General features: G+C 40.6%; 1 protein-coding gene across 1 annotated transcript; it reads left to right on the forward strand.

Moving 5' to 3' along the window:
- Positions 1-2,027: 2,027 nt before the first annotated feature.
- LOC135554677 (uncharacterized) lies at positions 2,028-13,830 on the forward strand. Its single transcript, XM_064987096.1, has 8 exons — positions 2,028-2,294; positions 2,803-3,114; positions 3,414-3,725; positions 8,120-8,158; positions 8,414-8,557; positions 8,662-8,717; positions 11,723-11,806; positions 12,103-13,830. Exons 1-8 carry the CDS (start codon positions 2,246-2,248, stop codon positions 12,223-12,225), a joined length of 1,119 nt encoding a protein of 372 aa, XP_064843168.1. The 5' UTR covers positions 2,028-2,245; the 3' UTR covers positions 12,226-13,830.
- The last annotated feature ends 8,008 nt before the right edge of the window (positions 13,831-21,838 follow it).

A 21,838-nucleotide genomic window follows, 5' to 3' on the forward strand; every position in this document is an offset into this window, starting at 1 on the left:
TAGCCATGCTAGCTTCGCCCTTATGTGGGTGCTAACAAGCATGCTGAGTAGTGATTACGTATCAACAGCCTTTGTCAGCCAATCCATCAGGGGTAGGAAGCTCTGGTGAGCTTCGATTGGCTACTCACATGTCATATAACCGAAGATTTGCATAAAGTTCAGCTGTGCCCAACTTTAGCCCAGCTATGTTCAGCTCCTGCAGCCATGCTTGCATTGCCCAATGGTCCCCTCGCGGCTCTGGCTTTTTGGGGGCCCTCCATTTCGCAGCAAAACAATTTATGGCCCCCCTCTTGATGGTGGAGAGAAACATTTTACTTTTGAAGTCATTTTTTTTCAGTTCTACACATTTTGTCATGAGAAAACGTTGCAGTTATATTACAAATGTAATTGCAATTCCACTAATTTTGCCATGGGGCAGTTTTCTTCTTCTCAGTTTTACAGCAATTCAATTTGCCGTTGAGTAGAGATCATTTTTGTTGCACTTTTAGAGATACACATTTTGCCATGACTTATGCCATGTTAATGATATTGGAGTGAGAATGACAAACACAATCAATGCACACACACACATACTTCATTTTCTATCCTCCTGGGGACCTCAAATGTATTTCCATTCAATATCCAATTTTCCCTAACCCTAACCCTTACTCTAATCCATATCCTTACACCTAACCCTAAACCTAACCCTGATTCCAACCCTAAGGGTGCTATCTACAACCTAAATAGGAGAACCCTTTGAAGAACCATTTTGCTTCCAGGTTGAACCCTTTTGGGTTCATACAGGGAACCCAAAAGGGGTATCCTGAAACCAAAAAGGGTTCTGCTATGGGGACAGCCAAATAACCCTTTTTACTAAGTGTAACTTAAAATATCATTTTACTTTTTTATCTTTGTAGGGACTTTTGGGGATTTCAGGTCCCTACGAGGATAGAAGAACAATTCCACACACACACACACACACACACACACACGCACACACACGCACACACACGCACACACACGCACACACGCGCACACACACACACACGCACACACACGCACACACACACACACACACACACACACACACACACACACACACACACACACACAGGGAAAGGGACTGATTAAGGGTACGAGTAACTCTCATTACATTACATCATACTACGCATACTACACAGATAGTCATCTCCTACATAGACAATAGCTGACTAATGAGAGCAATAGGACTATTTAGAGAAAAGGAGAAGCAGAGAGGCCTGTCAGAGAGGCCTGGAACCGGATGTGGGTTGAGAGTCAGGAAGTGAGGAGGACGACCTTCATACACTAGCCGATTTCCCTGAGTACAGCCACACGTTCAGAAATACCATTAGCAGTCAACACTCAGGGGGAGAAGTGTGTCAAATTCACTCCCTTAAAGGCCCAGTGCAGTCAAAAACCTAATATACCTGTGTTTTATACTTCCACACTATGAGGTTGGAATAATATTGTAGAATTGTGAAAATGATGATAATGCCCTTTTAGTGTAATAGCTATTTAAAAGGCTGCCTGAAATGTCAGTCTGTTTTGGTGGGTTGGCGTTTTGGCCTGCCTGGTTACCAGGCAGTAAATTAGTTAATAGACCAATGAGAAATAGAGTTCCCAACCTCTCTGCCTTTAACACCCATTTTCAGTGTATCCCTCACAACTCAGACCACTCCCAGACAGTCCTTGCAAATTCAAGCAAGAATTTTGCTTGAGAAATTGCTCTTTGCTAAGAAGCTATTTGTGTCTTTTTGACCATTTTAATTGAAAACAATTTCAGTAAAAACATGATTTTTGCTTGATCCAGCAATGTGATGCGGAGGCTCCGTATGGAGGGTGTGAGCCTCCGGAGGCTTGCAGAGGCCAAATCAAGTTCTGTACCGCATCGTCATGCGCCTCCCAAATTGTGTAACACTGCAGAGGGCTCTGCACATTGACATGATTGGTTGACAGTAGGGGGGGGGGGGTACATCCAGTAAAAACATAAACTCAGGTCCTTCACAACTTCCTTCACAACAGCTCTGCTCCGTGAAGCAAGAAGTATGAATACCCTGACTTCTGTGGAGTCTGCATCGCTGTAAATGCTGTGTGGCCACTTCAGACGCCAGATTTGTACTTTAATTGTTACCCAGAAATGATTTGATAAAAACAGCTGCATTGAACGTTTTCGCATAATAAGCACTGAACAAACAGTCTCTTTCTTGGTTTACATCATATCGCTCAACATCAGTGGACAGTCACCATGTGGATCTCTGTGTGTCTGATCAGCTCTTTCCTTCATATCACTGCAGGTGAGTCCTACAATCTCCTAACCTGTAGATAATGTCATATGTATAGCAAAGATAACCTCCTACCTACCCTGCATAAGTAAAAGTGTCAGATAAATGTATTCAAACAACATCTGGCATGTGTTGAAAATAGAAAGTTAGCAGAATATCTTGCAGCTTAAAAATACATACTGTATGCCTCAGTAAACAGTAAACACAGAAAATGTTGTTGGTTGATTTTTTTTCAATACAGATTTAAATGTGTTTCTTGGTTGTATGGTTTAATAACAATGTTTTATAGCATCGATTTAAAACAATTAAAATGCTGATGAAATCTCAGATCTGTCGATGTTCCAAAGTCAACATAAGTGGATTGCTGTTTAAAGTACGAGCAAAATGAAAAATGACACAAAATAATCTGTTGGTACAGTTACATACAGATCTCATATTTGATGGTGTATTGTTAATGGAGCTCTGTAATCCTGCAATGATATTAAAACATTATGGCTTATGTTGTTTTGTGTTTCAACAGGCTGCACTCTATTAGTCACTAACTATGGTAAGATCACTGTCTACTCGGGCCAGTCTGTTCTCCTGCCCTGCTCCTGTAGTAAAACCCAGGCTAAACCTCCCAGCTTCACATGGACTAAACTCAGAGGTCAACAGACACCTGAGATAATAACAACCAAGAGTGATCTCTACAGAGGCAGAGTGGAGATGTTTAATAGCAACTCTCCTGGGAACCTCTCTGTCCTCCTCTCACACGTCACCGAGGACGATCAGGGGTGGTACAGGTGCAAAATCAGCCGTGAAATATACAGCGACGTCGAACTCACTGTTAAAGGTAAGAGATGCAGCTAATATCAAGCTTACATCGCTGTGTATATAAAAAGTAAAACAGGAAACACACTTAAATAAAACTAGCTATACACAATGAATGATATGGCCCATCTTAAAATATATCAGCCATTTCAAGGTATAAGATAGGGAGCAGTAGTATTTTTTGTAATGTTTGTTATATATTGTTTGTAATGTTTGTTGTAATTGTTTGTTAAGTGTTTATGGTAGTAGTTGTAGAGATCTATGATTTTCTGTAATCAGAAAAAGAAGTATCCAATAACACATGGCTTTGTGTTTCAACAGGCTGCACTCTGTCAGAACCTCCATCAAGGGTGGTCAATGGATTCCCAGGCCAGTCTGTTCTCCTGCCCTGCTCCTGTAGTAAAACCCAGGCTAAACCTCCCAGCTTCACATGGACTAAACTCAGAGGTCAACAGACACCTGAGATAATACCAACCCAGAGTGATCTCTACAGAGGCAGAGTGGAGATGTTTAATAGCAACTCTCCTGGGAACCTCTCTGTCCTCCTCTCACACGTCACCGAGGACGATCAGGGGTGGTACAGGTGCAAAATCAGCCGTGAAAAATACAGCGACGTCGAACTCACTGTTAAAGGTAAGAGATGCAGCTAATATCAAGCTTACATCGCTGTGTATATAGAAAGTAAAACAGGAAACTTAAAATGCAAAAATGGATACAAAATGAATGATATGGTTAGGTGTGTATGGTAGTAGTTGTAGAGATCTACCATTTTCTCTAATTAGAAAAATATGTGTCCAATAACGCTGTCGTTGGGTGGCCATCGCTTCATACTTGTCGCCAAACCCACTGGCTCCAGGTCATCTACAAGTCTCTGCTAGGTAAAGCCCCGCCTTATCTCAGCTCACTGATCACCATAGCAGCACCCCCATAGGTATATCTCACTGGTCACCCAGGCAAAACCTCCCAGCTTCACATGGACTAAACTCAGAGGTCAACAGACACCTGAGATAATACCAACCCAGAGTGATCTCTACAGAGGCAGAGTGGAGATGTTTAATAGCAACTCTCCTGGGAACCTCTCTGTCCTCCTCTCACACGTCACCGAGGACGATCAGGGGTGGTACAGGTGCAAAATCAGTGAGACTCAAATGACAGAAGTCAAAATTGATATTCAAAGTATGACAGAAAATTCTTATTAATCACTTCAATCTTTTTGAACATCATTATTGATATTATCTACTCACTTTGGAAATCATCTGTAGATATTGTAACAGCATACTGTGATATTGTAACAGCATACCGTAGATATTGTAACAGCATACTGTGATATTGTAACAGCATACTGTGATATTGTAACAGCATACTGTAAATATTGTAACAGCATACTATGACATTGTAACAGCATACTGTGATATTGTAACAGCATACTATGACATTGTAACAGCATACTGTGATATTGTAACAGCATACTGTAAATATTGTAACAGCATACTATGACATTGTAACAGCATACTGTGATATTGTAACAGCATACTATGACATTGTAACAGCATACTGTGATATTGTAACAGCATACTGTAGATATTGTAACAGCATACTGTGATATTTAAACAGCATACTGTGATATTGTAACAGCATACTAGATATTGATATTGATAAACAGCATACTGTGATATTGTAACAGCATACTGTAGATATTGTAACAGCATACTGTGATATTTAAACAGCATACTGTGATATTGTAACAGCATACCGTAGATATTGTAACAGCATACTGTAAATATTGTAACAGCATACTGTAAATATTGTAACAGCATACTGTGATATTTAAACAGCATACTGTGATATTGTAACAGCATACTGTAGATATTGTAACAGCATACTGTAAATATTGTTACAGCATACTGTAGATATTGTAACAGCACACTGTGATATTGTAACAGCATACCGTAGATATTGTAACAGCGTACTGTAGATATTGTAACAGCATACTGTGATATTGTAACAGCATACTGTAGATATTGTAACAGCATACTGTGATATTTAAACAGCATACTGTGATATTGTAACAGCATACCGTAGATATTGTAACAGCATACTGTAAATATTCTTACAGCATACTGTAGATATTGTAACAGCACACTGTGATATTGTAACAGCATACTGTAGATATTGTAACAGCATACTGTGATATTTAAACAGCATACTGTGATATTGTAACAGCATACTGTGATATTGTAACAGCATACTGTAGATATTGTAATATTTAACAGCATACTGTAGATATTGTAACAGCATACTGTGATATTGTAACAGCATACTGTAGATATTGTAACAGCATACTGTAAATATTCTTACAGTGTAGATATTGCAACAGCATACTGTAGATATTGTAACAGCATACTGTGATATTGTAACAGCATACTGTAGATATTGTAACAGCATACTGTAGATATTGTAACAGCATACTGTGATATTGTAACAGCATACCGTAGATATTGTAACAGCATACTGTAAATATTGTAACAGCATACTGTAAATATTGTAACAGCATACTATGACATTGTAACAGCATACTGTAAATATTCTTACAGCATACTGTAGATATTGTAACAGCATACCGTAGATATTGTAACAGCGTACTGTAGATACTGTAACAGCATACTGTAAATATTGTAACAGCATACTGTGATATTTTATCAGCATACCGTAGATATTGTAACAGCGTACTGTAGATATTGTAACAGCATACTGTGATATTGTAACAGCATACCATAGATATTGTAACAGCGTGCAGTAGATATTGTAACAGCATACTGTGATATTGTAATAGCATACTGTAGATAGTGTAACAGCGTACTGTAGATATTGTAACAGCATACTGTGATATTGTAACAGCATACCGTAGATATTGTAACAGTGTACTGTAGATATTGTAACAGCATACTGTAGATATTGTAACAGCATACTGTAAATATTGTAACAGCATACTGTAGATATTGTAACAGCATACTGTAGATAGTGTAACAGCATAGTGTAAATATTGTAACAGCATACTGTGATATTGTAACAGCATACTGTAGATATTGTAACAGCATACTGTAAATATTGTAACAGCATGCTGTTATTTTGTAACAGCATACCGTAGATATTGTAACAGCGTGCAGTAGATATTGTAACAGCATACTGTGATATTGTAATAGCATACTGTAGATAGTGTAACAGCGTACTGTAAATATTGTAACAGCGTACTGTGATATTGTAACAGCATACCGTAGATATTGTAACAGTGTACTGTAGATATTGTAACAGCATACTGTAGATATTGTAACAGCATACTGTAGATATTGTAACAGCATACTGTGATATTGTAACAGCATACCGTAGATATTGTAACAGTGTACTGTAGATATTGTAACAGCATACTGTGATATTGTAACAGCATACTGTAGATATTGTAACAGTATACTGTAAATATTGTAACAGCATGCTGTTATTTTGTAACTGTAGATATTGTAACAGTAACAGCATAACAGCATACTGTAAATATTGTAACAGCATACTGTGATATTGTAACAGCATACTGTAAATATTGTAACAGCATACTGTGATATTGCAACAGCATACTGTAGATATTGTAACAGCATACTGTGATATTGCAACAGCATACTGTAGATATTGTAACAGCATACTGTAAATATTGTAACAGCATACTGTAGATATTGTAACAGCATACTGTGATATTGTAACAACATACTGTGATATTGTAACAACATACTGTAAATATTGTAACAGCATACTGTGATATATTTTAACAGCATACCGTATATATTGTAACAGCATACTGTGATATTGTAACAGCATACTGTAAATATTGTAACAGCGTACTGTAAATATTGTAACAGCATACTGTGATATTGTAACAGCATACCGTAGATATTGTAACAGCATACTGTAGATATTGTAACATAATACTGTGATATATTTTAACAGCATACCGTAGATATTGTAACAGCATACTGTGATATTGTAACATAATACTGTGATATTGTAACAGCAAACCGTAGATATTGTAACAGCGTACTGTAGATATTGTAACAGCATACTGTAAATATTGTAACAGCATACTGTAGATATTGTAACATAATACTGTGATATTGTAACAGCAAACCGTAGATATTGTAACAGCGTACTGTAGATATTGTAACAGCATACTGTAGATATTGTAACAGCATACTGTGATATTGTAACAACATACTGTAGATATTGTAACAGCATACTGAAAATATTGTAACAGCATACCGTAGATATTGTAACAGCGTACTGTAACTATTGTAAAAGCATACTGTGATATTGTAAAAGCATACTGTAGATATTGTTACAGGATACCGTAGATATTGTAACAGCATACTGTGATATTGTAACAGCATACTGTAGATATTGTAACAGCATACTGTAAATATTGTAACAGCATACCGTAGATATTGTAACAGCATACAGTAGATATTGTAACAGCATACTGTAAATATTGTAATGTCATACTGTAGATATTGTAACAGCATACTGTAAATATTGTAACAGCATACTGTGATATTGTAACAGCATACTGTAGATATTGTAACAGCATACTGTAAATATTGTAACAGCATACTGTAAATATTGTAACAGCATACTGTAGATATTGTAACAGCATACTGTAAATATTGTAACAGCATATTGTAAATATTGTAACATCATACTGTAGATATTGTAACAGCATACTGTAGATATTGTAACAGCATACTGTAAATGATGTAAAAGCATACTGTAGATATTGTAACAACATACTGTAAAACAAGGGCCCTTCCAGGCCACCAGCACTGCAGTATGTAGATTACCCAACCTGACAGACTATAATCAGATATAATCATCTAGTTTTGTAATGTGCCTATGCTCTGGCTAATGTTCCTCTTGTCTGTTTGGGAAATACCAACCCCTCACAACCACTACCACCAAACATCCACCATTAACTCAACCAAATGGACTAGACATTACAACATTCCTAATACCAACAACGTCACCTAAAGGTCAGTGAATGTTTGTCATGAAATTCTTCTCCATAAAAATAATATTAAAATGAAATCATTTAAACGTATGTTTCTGTTTATATAACCCATATTCCCATCAAAGGGCCAGTACATTTACAGAACTTTGAACAAAAATCAGTAGTCAAGCTGACCCCATAATCTCTTGTATTGGACTGTACTGGAAGAGTTCTCTTTTGTACACAGCCAAGCTATCTGTTACACTGTAGATTGACAGAACACTGTCATGTCCTTTAGGGGCAGACACAGTGGGGACTTCAGAAGAAGATCCATCTGCTTCCCCTCAACAATACAATCCAATCCAATACACCTTACTGGCTGTTCTACCAGTCATTCTGATCATCACTGGAGTGGCTTGGTACATATACAAGAGAAACAAAGGTACAGTATGTATTCCATAATTGCAACCACTCAGAAAAGCAATGACTTCAGTGGAATGTGGAAATGATTTGTTTTGTGTATTAAACTCTGTTTTTAATCCCCAGGAAAGAAAAACACAGGAGAGAAAAGTAGTGGGAGCAAAACAGAAGGAGAGAAAAAGGTAAATAAATCATTTAGAAGCTCTATCACATTGAGAGTGATGGGAAAGGAAGATAGATAGAACAATCAATCAATCAAATGTATTTATAAAGCCCTTCTTACCTCAGCTGATGTCACAAAGTGCTGTACAGAAACCCAGCCTAAAACCACAAACAGCAAGCAATGCAGGTGTAGAAGCACGGTGGCTAGGAAAAACTCACTAGAAAGGCCAGAACCTAGGAAGAAACCTAGAGAGGAACCAGGCTATGAGGGGTGGCCAGTCCTCTTAAGGCTGTGCCGGGTGGAGATTATAACAGAACATGGCCAAGATGTTCAAATGTTCATAAATGACCAGCATGGTCAAATAATAATACTCACAGTGGATGTCGAGGGTGCAACAGGTCAGCACCTCAGGAATAAATGTCAGTTGGCTTTTCATAGCGGATCATTCAGAGTATCTCTACCGCTCCTGCTGTCTCTAGAGAGTTGAAAACAGCAGGTCTGGGACAGGTAGCACGTCCGGTGAACGGGTCAGGGTTCCATAGCCGCAGGCAGAACAGTTGAAACTGGAGCAGCAGCACGGCCAGATAGACTGGGGACAGCAAGGAGTCATCACGCCAGGTAGTCCTGAGGCATGGTCCTAGGGCTCAGGTCCTCCGAAAGAGAGAGAGAAAGAAAGAAAGAAAGAGTTAGAGAGAGCATACTTAAACTCACACAGGACACCAGATAAGACAGGAGAAATAATCCAGATATAACAGACTGACCCTCACCCCCCGACACATAAACTAATGCAGCATAAATACTGGAGGCTGAGACAGGAGTGGTCAGGAGACACTGTGGCCCCATGACGATAACCCCGGACAGGGCCAAACGGGCAGGATATAATCCCACCCACTTTGCCAAAGCACAGCCCCCACACCACTAGAGGGATATCTTCAACCACCAACTTACCATCCTGAGACAAGGCCGAGTATAGCCCACAAAGATCTCCACCACGACACAAGGTGGGGCGCCAACCCGGACAGGAAGATCATGTCAGCGACTCAACCCACTCAAGTGATGCACCCCTCCTAGGGACGACATGGAAGAGCACCAGTAAGCCAGTGACTCAGCCCCTGTAATAGGGTTAGAGGCAGAGAATCCCAGTGGAAAGAAGGGAACCGGCCAGGCAGAGACAGCAAGAGCGGTTCGTTGCTCCAGAGCCTTTCAGTTCACCTTCACACTCCTGGGCCAGACTACACTCAATCATATAACCTACTGAAGAGATGAGTCTTCAGTAAAGGCTTAAAGGTTGAGACCGAGTCTGCGTCGCTCACATGGGTAGGCAGACCATTCCATAAAAATGGAGCTCTATAGGAGAAAGCCCTGCCTCCAGCTGTTTGCTTAGAAATTCTAGGTACAGTCAGGAGGCACGGCGTCTTGTGACCATAGCGTATGTGTAGGTATGTACGGCAGGACCAAATCGGAAAGATAGGTAGGAGCTAGCCCATGTAATGCTTTGTAGGTTAGCAGTAAAACCTTGAAATCAGCCCTTGCCTTAACACGAAGCCAGTGTAGAGAGGCTAGCACTGGAGTAATATGATCACATTTTTTTGGTTCTAGTTAGTAGTCTAACCTAGAAAAAAAGCATGGATTAATTTTTCTGCCTGAAGTTTCTGATTTTTGCAATGTTATGTAGATCTTTCCTTGAAACAGTCTTGATGTATTCGTCAAAAGAGAGATCAGGGTCCAGAGTAACGCCAAGGTCCTTCACAGTTTTAATTGAGATGACTGTACAACCATCAAGATTAATGGTCAGATTCATCAGAAGATCTCTTTGTTTCTTGGGACCTAGAACAAGCATCTCTGTTTTGTCCGAGTTTAAAAGTACAAAATTTGCAGCTAACCACTTACTTATATCTGAAACACAGGCTTCCAGGGAGGGCAATTTTGGGGCTTCACCATGTTTCATTGAAATGCACAGCTGTGTGTCATCCGCATAGCAGTGAAAGTTAACATTATGTTTCTGAATGACATCCCCAAGAGGTAAAATATATAGTGAAAACAATAGTGGTCCTAAAAGGGAACCTTGAGGAACACCGAAATTTACAGTTGATTTGTCAGAGGACAAACCATCCAGAGAGACCAACTAATATCTTTCCGACAGATAAGCTCTAAACCAGGCCAGAACTTGTCCGTGTAGACCAATTTGGGTTTCCAATCCCTCCAGAAGAATGTGGTGATCGATGGTATCAAAAGCAGCACTAAGGTCTAGGAGCACGAGGACAGATGCAGAGCCTCTGTCTGACGCCATTAAAAGGTCATTTACCACCTTCACAAGTTCAGTCTCAGTGCTATGATGGGGTCTAAAACCAGACTGAAGTGTTTCGTATACATTGTTTGTCTTCAGGAAGGCAGTAACAGCGCAACAGCCTTTTCAAAATCTTTTGAGAGGAATGGGAGATTCGATATAGGCCGATAGTTCTTTATATTTTCTGGGTCAAGGTTCAGCCTTTTCAAGAGAGGCTTTATTACTGCCACTTGTCACATCCCACTTATCATTGTGGTATTATACGGTTAATGGGACAAGGTTACTGTAGGTGTGTCTTATTTTCTTTCTCCTGGGATGATTCCTCTGCAATGTGTTCCACGATGTCAGACAGAAACACTGGTTTAAGCGACAAGACAACAGTACCGCTCAGTGTACCAGTAAGAGACAGTGTGTTTGTATGTGTCTTAAAGACTGTTACTGGATCAAGTCATGTCAAATTCAGTGGACAAATTAGGGTCTCAGGAAAGATAACGTCTCGATCGTTGTGCAATTTCTGTGCTGTGGAAGTCACTGTTTTGTCTCAAACATGAGGCTGCTGAAAGCAAGACGGCTCAGAATAACAGCTTGAATGAAGTGAATGGAATGGCATCAAACACAAAGAAAACGGGTCCAATACCATTTCATTGATTCCATTCCAGCCATTACTATGAGCCCATCCTCCCCAATTAACGTGCCACCAGCCGCCTGTGGTGTCTCATTGTATCTCTCCTCTCTAGGATGATCCCTCTGTAATGTATGATACGGTTCAAGAACCCAGAAACAACAACCAAGAGGAGACAACAACACCCATCAGTGCTCCAGTAAGAGAACTACAGTGTGTGTGTGTGTGTGTGTGTGTGTGTGTGTGTGTGTGTGTGTGTGTGTGTGTGTGTGTGTGTGTGTGTGTGTGTGTGTGTGTGTGTGTGTGTGTGTGTGTGTGTGTGTGTGTGTGTGTGTGTGTGTGTGTGTGTGTGAGAGAGAGAGAGAGAGTGAGCGTGAGAGAGAGAGAGTGTGTGTTTGTTAGTATAAACATTATCTACAGTGTAAATGAGTGTAAATCTGTGCATCCCTAGATGTCAGCAGCAGTGCCTGTGTCTCTTACTGTCCCTCTCTACAGGAGGATCCCTCAGTGACATACTCCACCATCGTCTACATGAAAGGAAAAAGGAACGCAGCAGTGAGTCTGGAGAGCGGTGGAAAAACAGAGTATGCCACTGTCAAGACAGGCACGTTCTCCTAGAGCCACTGTACTGTATGGCCTACTGCCATCTCACAGCCTTTTCCTGCAGAGTGATCTCATATTGGGCCCAGTATCAAGAGGTTTGATCTGGCACACATGACTATAAATATATTTCACTCTCTACTAAGACATGTTAAGTGGTTATCACAGGAAATCAGATGTTAACCTACAACCAAAATAATAAAGTCCCAGAGATATAGGCAAGATGATTGGTGAAGCAATAAGATACCATTTTATTTTTGTGTAGCTGAGACAACCAAAGCACCTTATATGGCTTAAAGTTCAGCTAGTTCTCTTTTTATATCATTGTTGTGCATTTATTTTTAAATATGTGAACTTTTTGAAATAGAGACGGATGCTTTCATACATGTTTGAGAAAAAGGAAAATGTGGTTTGATGTGTCAAAGCAAAAAACCACAGATTTCACAATCAGTTTTGCAAGAGGTTGCTTGGGTGGCTATCATCCATCTTAATTTTGTAAGGGGTGCGTGACTGGCTGCAGGGAAGTCAGGCGCAGGAGAGCAGAACTGGGTAAAACCCAAAGCAGTTTAATATGAAAAAAAAACAACTGCACCCAGAACAACAAAATATGGGTACAAAATAACCCGTTGCGAACCAGTCAGAGTGCACAAACACTTTACAATAAACAATTTCACACACAGACATGGGGGGAACAGAGGGTTATATACACGACAAGTAATGAGGGAATGTGAACCAGGTGTGTGGAAAAACAAGACAAAACAAATGGAAAATGAAAGGTGGATCGGCGATGGCTAGAAGACCGGTGACGTCGACCGCCGAACGCCGGCCGAACAAGGTGAGGAACCGACTTCGGCGGAAGTCGTGACAATGTATATACTGTACTTCTTATTTTTCTGCCAAGAACCTGGTACATGCTGAGCATTTCATCATTCTCGAAGTTGACAGAAAAAATGTAAAGGATACAAACGTTTTTAAATGTCAGAATTTGTCATAGAAAACAATCTCTACCTAATGTCAAAATTTTGTCACAGACAACAATCTTTGTGAAAACAACCTCAAACTTTTGTCAAATCCTGTTAGTTAGCTACAGTACTTCCTCTTTCGTGTAATGGACAAATCACACATTGTGGTCTTCCTGAACAGGGAAAGCAGTCTGACAACGTCATCAACTGAAGCATACACTTTTGAAGTGCACAACTAACAGGGAATTACATGTTTTAGTGTGTCGTTTTCTTCGTCATTTGACAAAGTCAGGTTTTCCAATCATGACTGTAAATACACTGAACGAAAATATATATGCAACATCTAAAGTGTTGATCCTACAGTATGTTTCACAAGCTGAAATAAAAGATCACAGAAATGTTCCATACGCACAAAAAGCTTATTTCTCTTCCAGGCCCACCCATGGCTGTACCCCTGCCCAGTCATGTGAAATCCATAGATTAGGGCCTAATTTATTTATTTCAATTGACTGATTTCCTTATATGAACTGTAACTCAGTAAAATCTTTGAAATTGTTGCATGTTGCATTTATATTTTTGCTCAGCATACATATGAGAACACAGAGATCCGGACCTCTGTAATTTTATCTAATTTGACAAATAAATGAATAACGCAAATGTATATTTTGTACACAATAAAGAGAATAAATGTTAGGTCAACATCTAAATATTGCTTCCAGTGTTGATCAAAAGTCACTAGAGAAGTAGGCAAAACTAGAAACGTTGCATGGCTGCTGACAGTGTGTTTGCAAGGTGCTGGACAAAAGGCCATTTTAAAACCCTTCTCCTGCCATGTAGACATCCCCAAACAAACAAAAACGCAGTGGTGGAAAAACTACTCAATTGTCATACTTGAGTAAAAGTAAAGATACCTTAATAGAAAATGACTCAAGTAAAAGTGAAAGTCACCCAGTAAAATACTATTTGAGTAAAACTCAAAGTGTAAGGTTTTAAATATACTTAAGTGTTAAAAGTAAATGTAATTGCTAATATATACTTAGTAATCAAAGTAAAAGTATAAAGAACTTCAAATTCCTTATATTAAACAAACCAGATGGCATAATTGTATTACCTTATGGATAGCCAGGGGCACTCCCCAACACTCAGACATAATTTACAACAAAGCCTCTGTGTTTAGTGAGTCCACCAGATCAGACGCAGTAGAGATGACCAGGGATGTTCTCTTGATAAGTGCGTGAATTGGACCATTTTCATGTCCTGCTAAGCACTCAAAATGTAACAAGTAGTTTTGGGTATCAGGATAAATGTATTTTTTATCTTTATTTTACTAGGCAAGTCAGTTAAGAACAAATTCTTATTTTCAATGACAGCCTAGGAACAGTGGGTTAACTGCCTGTTCAGGGGCAGAACGACAGATTTTGTACCTTGTCAGCTCGGGGATTTGAACTTGCAACCTTTCGGTTACTAGTCCAATGCTCTAACCACTAGGCTACACTGCCGCCCCAAGAAGTACAGTAAGAAGTAAGAAGTAAGAGTAAGAAGTACAGTATTTTCTTTAGGAATGTAGTGAAGTAAAAGATGTCCAAAATATCAATAGTAAAGTAAAGTACATATACCCCAAAAACCGACTTAAGTAAAAATACTTTAAAATACTACTTAAGTACTTTACACCACTGTAAAAACGGCTCTCGGGGAATGAGTGCACAACTGGTAAATAGTCGCTTATAGATATGTCAGTCAGGTGGCTAGCTCTATTACAGTAACGTTGGGCTCGGGTTATTACTTAGCCAACGAGAGGGATGAAGTAAGAAGCATTAAAACAGAGCATTCCTCAGCAGGAGAAACTATTGGCTACTAAATTCTATCAATAACTTTGCATTACAGTGAGTAGGACAGACAGTGATGTGGTGCGATGAGCGGTGAGGCAGAGGCAGGCTGCAATGTATGCAGGAGGGAGCAGGAGGGAGGGAGAGAGAGAGAGAGAGAGAGAGGAAGCAAACAGAGAGAGAGAGAGAGAGAGAGAGAGAGAGAGAGAGAAGAGAGAAAGAGAGAGAGAGAGAGAGAGAGAGAGAAAGCAAGCAGAGAGAGAAAGCAAGCAGAGAGAGAAAGCAAGCAGAGAGAGAGGTTAGTACAGTGGTCACAAACTAGGCGTTGGGGCCCCATGTGGGATCCCCAGAGACAATCTGTAATAATCTTTAAAACAAGTTAGGATTCATTTTTATTTTTTACACTGTATATTTCAATATGAACATCTGGACATGGCCTGTCTTCCCTATAGGTGTAACAATTGTCCTCTTCTTCTGACAAGGAGTAAGAGATGTCGGACCAATGTGCAGTGTGGTAATTGTCAATTTTAATGTAAAAACGGAACACTACAAAAATACAAAATAACAACGTGAATGAACAAACGAAAATCGAAACAGTCCCGTATGGTACAAACACAGACACAGGAAACAATCACCCACAACTCGAAAGTGAAACCAGGCTACCTAATTATGGTTCTCAATCAGGGACAACAATTGACAGCTGCCTCTGATTGAGAACCATACCAGGCCAAACACAGAAATTCCAAAACATAGAAAAAGGAACATAGACAACCCACCCAACTCACGCCCTGACCATACTAAAACAAAAACATAACAACAGAACTAAGGTCAGAACGTGTCAATAGGCCTACATTAAAACACAATCAAAAGGCAAACAATACATAAAATAAATGTAATGTGTTTATGTCTGTGGTTGTTTGTCTTATACATGACCCACCTTTTTTACCACTACACCACTGATATTAATAGAGAATCATAGATTGTAATAACTCATGTGAATGTGATAATACGATCATCTGTGTGCTACATTGATGTCTGTTAGTGCAGAGCTTAATTAATACTAGGAATAAAAATGTGAATGTTATGTCATTTGAGAAAAGAGATACAGTGCATTCGGAAAGTATTCAGACCCCTTGGCTTTTCCCACATTTTGTTACGTTACAGCCTAAAATGGATTAAATAAATACAAATCCTCCTCAATCTACACACAATACCCCATAATGACAAAGCAAAAACAGTTTTTTGCACATTTTTGCACATTTATAAAAAATGTGGAAAGGGCCCCGGAATGGGGACCCTCGTTGCGGGCCCCGGACTGGGCACCCTTGTTGCGGGCCCCGGACTGGGGACCCTCGTTGGAGGCTCCGCACTGGAGGCCGTCGCTTGAGGCTCCGGACTGGAGACCCTCGCTGGTGGCTCTGGACTGGAGGCCGTCGTTGGAGGCTTTGTGCCATGCCTCATCACTGGAGGCGTCGTGCCATGGATCCTCACTGGAGGCTTCTTGCCATGGATCATCACTGGAGGCTTCGTGCCATGGATCATCACTGCAGGCTTCGTGCCATGGATCATCACTGGAGGCTTCTTGCCATGGATCATCAATGATGTGAGGAAACATATGGGCAGCCTGGTGCGTGGAGCTGCCACAGTGCTCACCAGGCTGCGGAGACATACAAGAATCTTGGTTCTGGGCGCAGGCACGGGACTCACCAGGCTGGGGAGACATACTGGAGGTTATGTTCTTTGAGGAGGCACCGGATACACTGGGCCGTGGAGGCACACTGGAGGCCTCGAGCGTAGAGCCTGCACAACCCGTCCTGGCTGGATGCTCACCCTAGCCTGGCAGATGCGGGGAGCTGGGATATAGCGCTCCGGGCTGTGAACGCGCTCTGCAGACACTCCACCGAATAACACGGTGCCTGACCAGTGTGCCCCATCCCAAAAAATTGGGGACTGCCTCTCATGTCTGCTTCATTGCGGGGCAACTCCTGGTAACGTCGTCGTTCCTCCCTCGCTACTTCCGCCTGTTTCCATGGCAGTGTCTTGTCCCCTGCCATAACCTGCTCCCACGTCCACAATGTCCTCCACTCTCTCTTCTCCCGTTCCCAGGATCCATGCTCCTCCTGGCCACGCTGCTTGGTCCCTTGGTGGTGGGTAGTTCTGTCACGGCCGTCATCGGAATGAGTGCATCGGAATGAGTGCATCGGAATGAATGCAGCGTGGTGAGCGTACATATTCCTTTTATTTATAGAAATGTAGCCAACAAAACAAGGAAATGACCGTGAAGCTTAATTTCGGCTATAATGCCTCTAACAAAGCCAACTACCCAAAAATACAACAGGGAAAAAAAGCTGCCTAAGTATGATTCCCAATCAGAGACAACGATAGACAGATTTCCCTGATTGAGAACCATACCCGGCCAAAACATAGAAGCACAAAAACCTAGAAAATAGAACATAGAATGCCCACCCAAATCACACCCTGACCAAACCAAAATAGAGACATAAAAAGCTCTCTAAGGTCAGGTCAACTTCTCAGGAAAAGGCACATGATAGCCTGCTTGGAGTTTGCCAAAAGGCACCAAAAGACTGTAAAACCATGAGAAATAATATTCTCTGGTCTAATGAAAACAAGATTGAAACCTTATATGAATGCCAATCGTCACATCTGGAGGAAACCTGGCACCATCCCTACGGTGAAGCATGGTGGTGGCAGCATCATGTTGTGGTGAGGTTTTTCACCAGGAAGGGGCTGGGAGACTAGTCAGGATCGAGGGAAAGATGAACGGAGCAAAGTACAGAGAGATGCTTGATGAAAACCTGCTCCAGAGCACTCAGGACTTCAGACTGGGGGGAAGGTTCACCTTCCAACAAGACAATGACGCTAAGCACACAGCCAAGACAACACAGAAATGGCTTCGGGACAAGTCTCTGAATGTCCTTGAGTGGCCCAGCCAGAGCCCAGACTTGAACCCGATTGAACATCGAACATTGAACATTTCAGGAGGCACGTGAAAAAAGCTGTGCAGCAACGCTCCCCACCCCCGTGACAGAGTTTGAGAGGATCTGCAGAGAAGAATGGAAGAAACTCCCCAAATACCAGTGTACCAAGCTTGTAGCGTCACACCCAAGAAGACTTGAGGCTGTAATTGCTGCCAAAGGTGCTTCAACAAAGTACTGAGTAAAGGGTCTGAATTACTTGTCATTATATAAATGAGCTAACATTTCTAAAAACCTGTTTTTGCTTTCACATTATGGGGTATTGTGTGTAGATAGGTTATTAAAAACATGTTTTTAATAACCTAACAAAAAGTAGATAAAGTCCAGGGTTCTGAATACTTTCTGAAGGCACTATAGACCTACATGATACAACCATGCATAAAGGAAGACCAGCCCTGTTAGTTCTATTGGTTCAGAAAGCATGGTTTATTGAGTCATTATTTGTTTTACACTTAAGACCCCCTGCTGTTGTGCTGTAGAATTAGTCTCTTGCATAATAAATTCTATACATTAGTTTATACTGGATTGCGCGGACATTTCAGTTAACTGTAATTTTGTTAGTTAAGCTCAAACTTTCCATCCATCTTGTGCCAACATCAGTTCTTTTTAAGTCGTGGTTACCATATTTGTTTCTCAGAGATTGTCAGTTGGATATGCTCTCTGCAACGTTTTGTATATCTTCCCTATCACATGAAACTGACAAGACTTTATATACACACTTTAGACACACTGAACTGACACTCACACAAAACCCACACACATTCACACACACACACACACACCTAATTTGCTGCTCCTACTCCATTCTTAATTTTACTCATATTATTATCTGTCCTGATGTCTAGTCACTTTACCCTGCCTTCATGTACAGATCTTCCTCAAATAACTTATTATTATCTATCCTGATGCCTAGTCACTTTACCTTGCCTTCATGTACATATCTACCTCAAATACCTTATTATTATCTATCGTGATGCCTAGACACATTACCCTGCATTCATGTACATATCTACCTCAAATACCTTATTATTATCTATCCTGATGCCTAGTCACATTACCCTGCCTTCATGTACATATCTACCTCAAATACCTTATTATTATCTATCCTGATGCCTAGTCACTTTACCCTGCCTTCATGTACATATCTACCTCAAATACCTCGTACCTCTGCACATTGATCTGGTACTAGTACCCCTGTATATAGCTTCATTTTCGTATATTTTATTCCTTTTGTGTTACTATTTTAATCATATTTCTTTCACTCTGCATTGTTGGGAAGGGCTCGTGAGCAAGCAATTCATGGTAAAGTCAACACCCGTTGTCACGACTTCTACTGAAGTCGGTCCCTCTCCTTGTTCGGACGGCGTTTGGCGGTCGATGTCACCAGCTTTCTAGCCATCGCCGATCCACTTTTCATTTTCCATTTGTTTTGTCTTTGTTTTCTACAGACTTGGTTTCTATTCCCCAGTTACATGTTCATTATTTAACCCTCTGTTTCCCCCATGATTGTGTGTGTGTTTGTATATAATGTTCAAGTCGTTACGTGTTGGCTGGTACTGTTTGCCGGGTTCGTTATTACTCACGTTATTTACGAGTGACCGGTTATTTCACACACCTTTAGCATTTGTTTTAAACTGGTGCTGTTTGTGGAATAAATTACCTTTAAGTACACTCATCTCTGCTCTCCTGAGCCTGATTGCATGCACCAGTTACCCACAGCCTGACACCCGTGGATTGTATATTTTTCTGGACATTTTGGGTCCTGTGTATGGGCCGGTCAGTTGATGCACCGTGTTTTTGGCGTTACCGTGTTTTCCGGTAATAAAATATACATTTATTCAAACCCTCTGCTCTCTGCTCCTGACTCCAAACCCACTGTTCTTAAAGGACTCTGACAGAGACGAATAACATTTAATTTGATTTTAAATTAATAGGTGTTTCACTCTTGCAAAAGTATTTAGTATTTTTAGTACTTAGCAGCTCTTCTTACTGGGTTCCAAACAGGAATAAAACATTCACATCACAACAAAACAACAGCCTACATCATAAATAAAACAATTACATCACAACAACAGCCTACATCATAATATTAATAAGGCCTTTATCTAGGGATTTCACATGACTGGGAATAAAGATATGCATCTGTTGGTCGCAGATAATGTACCTTTACAAAAATGTAGGGCCGTCTGTATCTGGTGTTCCAACCATTTTCCCCGTGCAGCGCAACACATCTCCTTTGCTTAGTAGTTTAGACTGTTGAATGTTGTCTCGTTCCTCTTCAATGGCTGTGAAGTTGCTGGATATTGGCAGGAACTGGAACATGTTGATCCAGAGCATCCCGAACATGCTCAATAGTGTCTTGAGTATACAGGGTATGGGAGAACTGGACATTATCAGCTTCCAGGAATTGTGTGAAGATCATTGCGCCATGGGGCTGTGCATTATCATGCTGTAACATGAGGTGATGGAGGTGGGTGAAAAGTATCGCTGTGCATTGAAATTGCCATTGATAAAATGCAGTTTTCATTGTCCGTATGTCTGCCCATAGCATAACCTCACCGCCTCCATAGGGCACTCTGACCACAACGTTTACATCAGCAAATCGCTTGCACACAATGCCATACACGTGGTCTGCCGTTGATCGGTTTGGAGGTACTGCTAAATTCTCTAAAATGGGGTGGCTTATGGTAGAGAAATCAGCATTCAATTCTCTGGAAACCGCTCTGGTGGACATTCCTGAGTCAGTATGCCAATTGCACGCCCCTCTACTTGAGACATCTGTGGTGTTGTGACAGAACTGTGCATGTTTTGAGGTAAATAAGCTTTTTGTGTGTTTGGATAATATCTGCCATCTTTTATTGTGGCTCATGAAACATGGGACCAACACATTACATGTTGCATTTTTATATTTTTTGTTCAGTGTAAATGCATGAGACGGACACAACAATGTGACAAGTTCAAGGCGCTTAGACTTTCTATAGGCACTGTAAATGTACACAACTAATGCATTAGTTAATACGTGTGTGTACACTTATGATGATAAATCTGTTCTGGGCTGCATCAGTATCTTCATGCTCCAGGGTGATGTAGCCTAACCATTAGTGGAGCAAATGCTAAACTGAGCCAAGATCAGCATGCAACTGTACCCTACACCATGTTTTCCCCACAGTACATTGACTCACTATCTCTTGTCTGTAGGCAAGCTGAAGACTGGAAGGATGTCTGTAACACTGTGTGGCTATAATCCGCCCTGGGAGGACTTGAGTGTTGCAAAAAGAACAGCTTGACTCACCGCTACCAAAGCGGCTGTGATTGCAAGGTGTGTGTGTGTGTTGGGATTTATAGTAATTACTATACACCAGTTTTGTTAAATAGTTACATGGCACATTTTCTTAAAGGGAGTATACTATTCTGGTCACATTTGCAAATGCTTGAGTATTGAGGTAATGAACAGTCCGTGATCTTGGTCTTCTCTCTACTCTGATCCACAGATCATCCGCTGCACTTCCCTCCCCTGTCCAATCAGCACCTCGGATACATGCCTGTGGACAGACTTGGGAACCGACAATGGCCAAACCCTTGCCTGTATCAAGAGGCAAGATGGGTCCTGTGCCTGGTACAAGGGGATAGCACTACCCAAGAAGTAGTTCATCCATCCACTCACTGCTCAGTGACTAAAGATGCCTGCAATTACATGAGGAAACACAGCTACAAATGCAAGTTGTTGTGATTTTAAATTGTTTACTGGTCACTTCTACAAGTGCAATTTAAAATAAATATATATAGATATAGATATAGATATAGATATAGATATAGATATAGATATATAGCACTCAAGGTAATAATT

This window comes from Oncorhynchus masou, chromosome 14, assembly GCF_036934945.1.
Source record: "Oncorhynchus masou masou isolate Uvic2021 chromosome 14, UVic_Omas_1.1, whole genome shotgun sequence".
NCBI lineage: Eukaryota > Metazoa > Chordata > Actinopteri > Salmoniformes > Salmonidae > Oncorhynchus > Oncorhynchus masou.

Excerpts from the sequence above, each read along its gene's own strand:
- LOC135554677 (XM_064987096.1), top strand. The coding sequence starts at position 2,246 with ATGTGGATCTCTGTGTGTCTGATCAGCTCTTTCCTTCATATCACTGCA. Across the intron at positions 8,159-8,413 it reads ACCAACAACGTCACCTAAAG|GGGCAGACACAGTGGGGACT; the intron begins GTCAGTGAATGT and ends CATGTCCTTTAG. Across the intron at positions 11,807-12,102 it reads CAACACCCATCAGTGCTCCA|GAGGATCCCTCAGTGACATA; the intron begins GTAAGAGAACTA and ends CCCTCTCTACAG.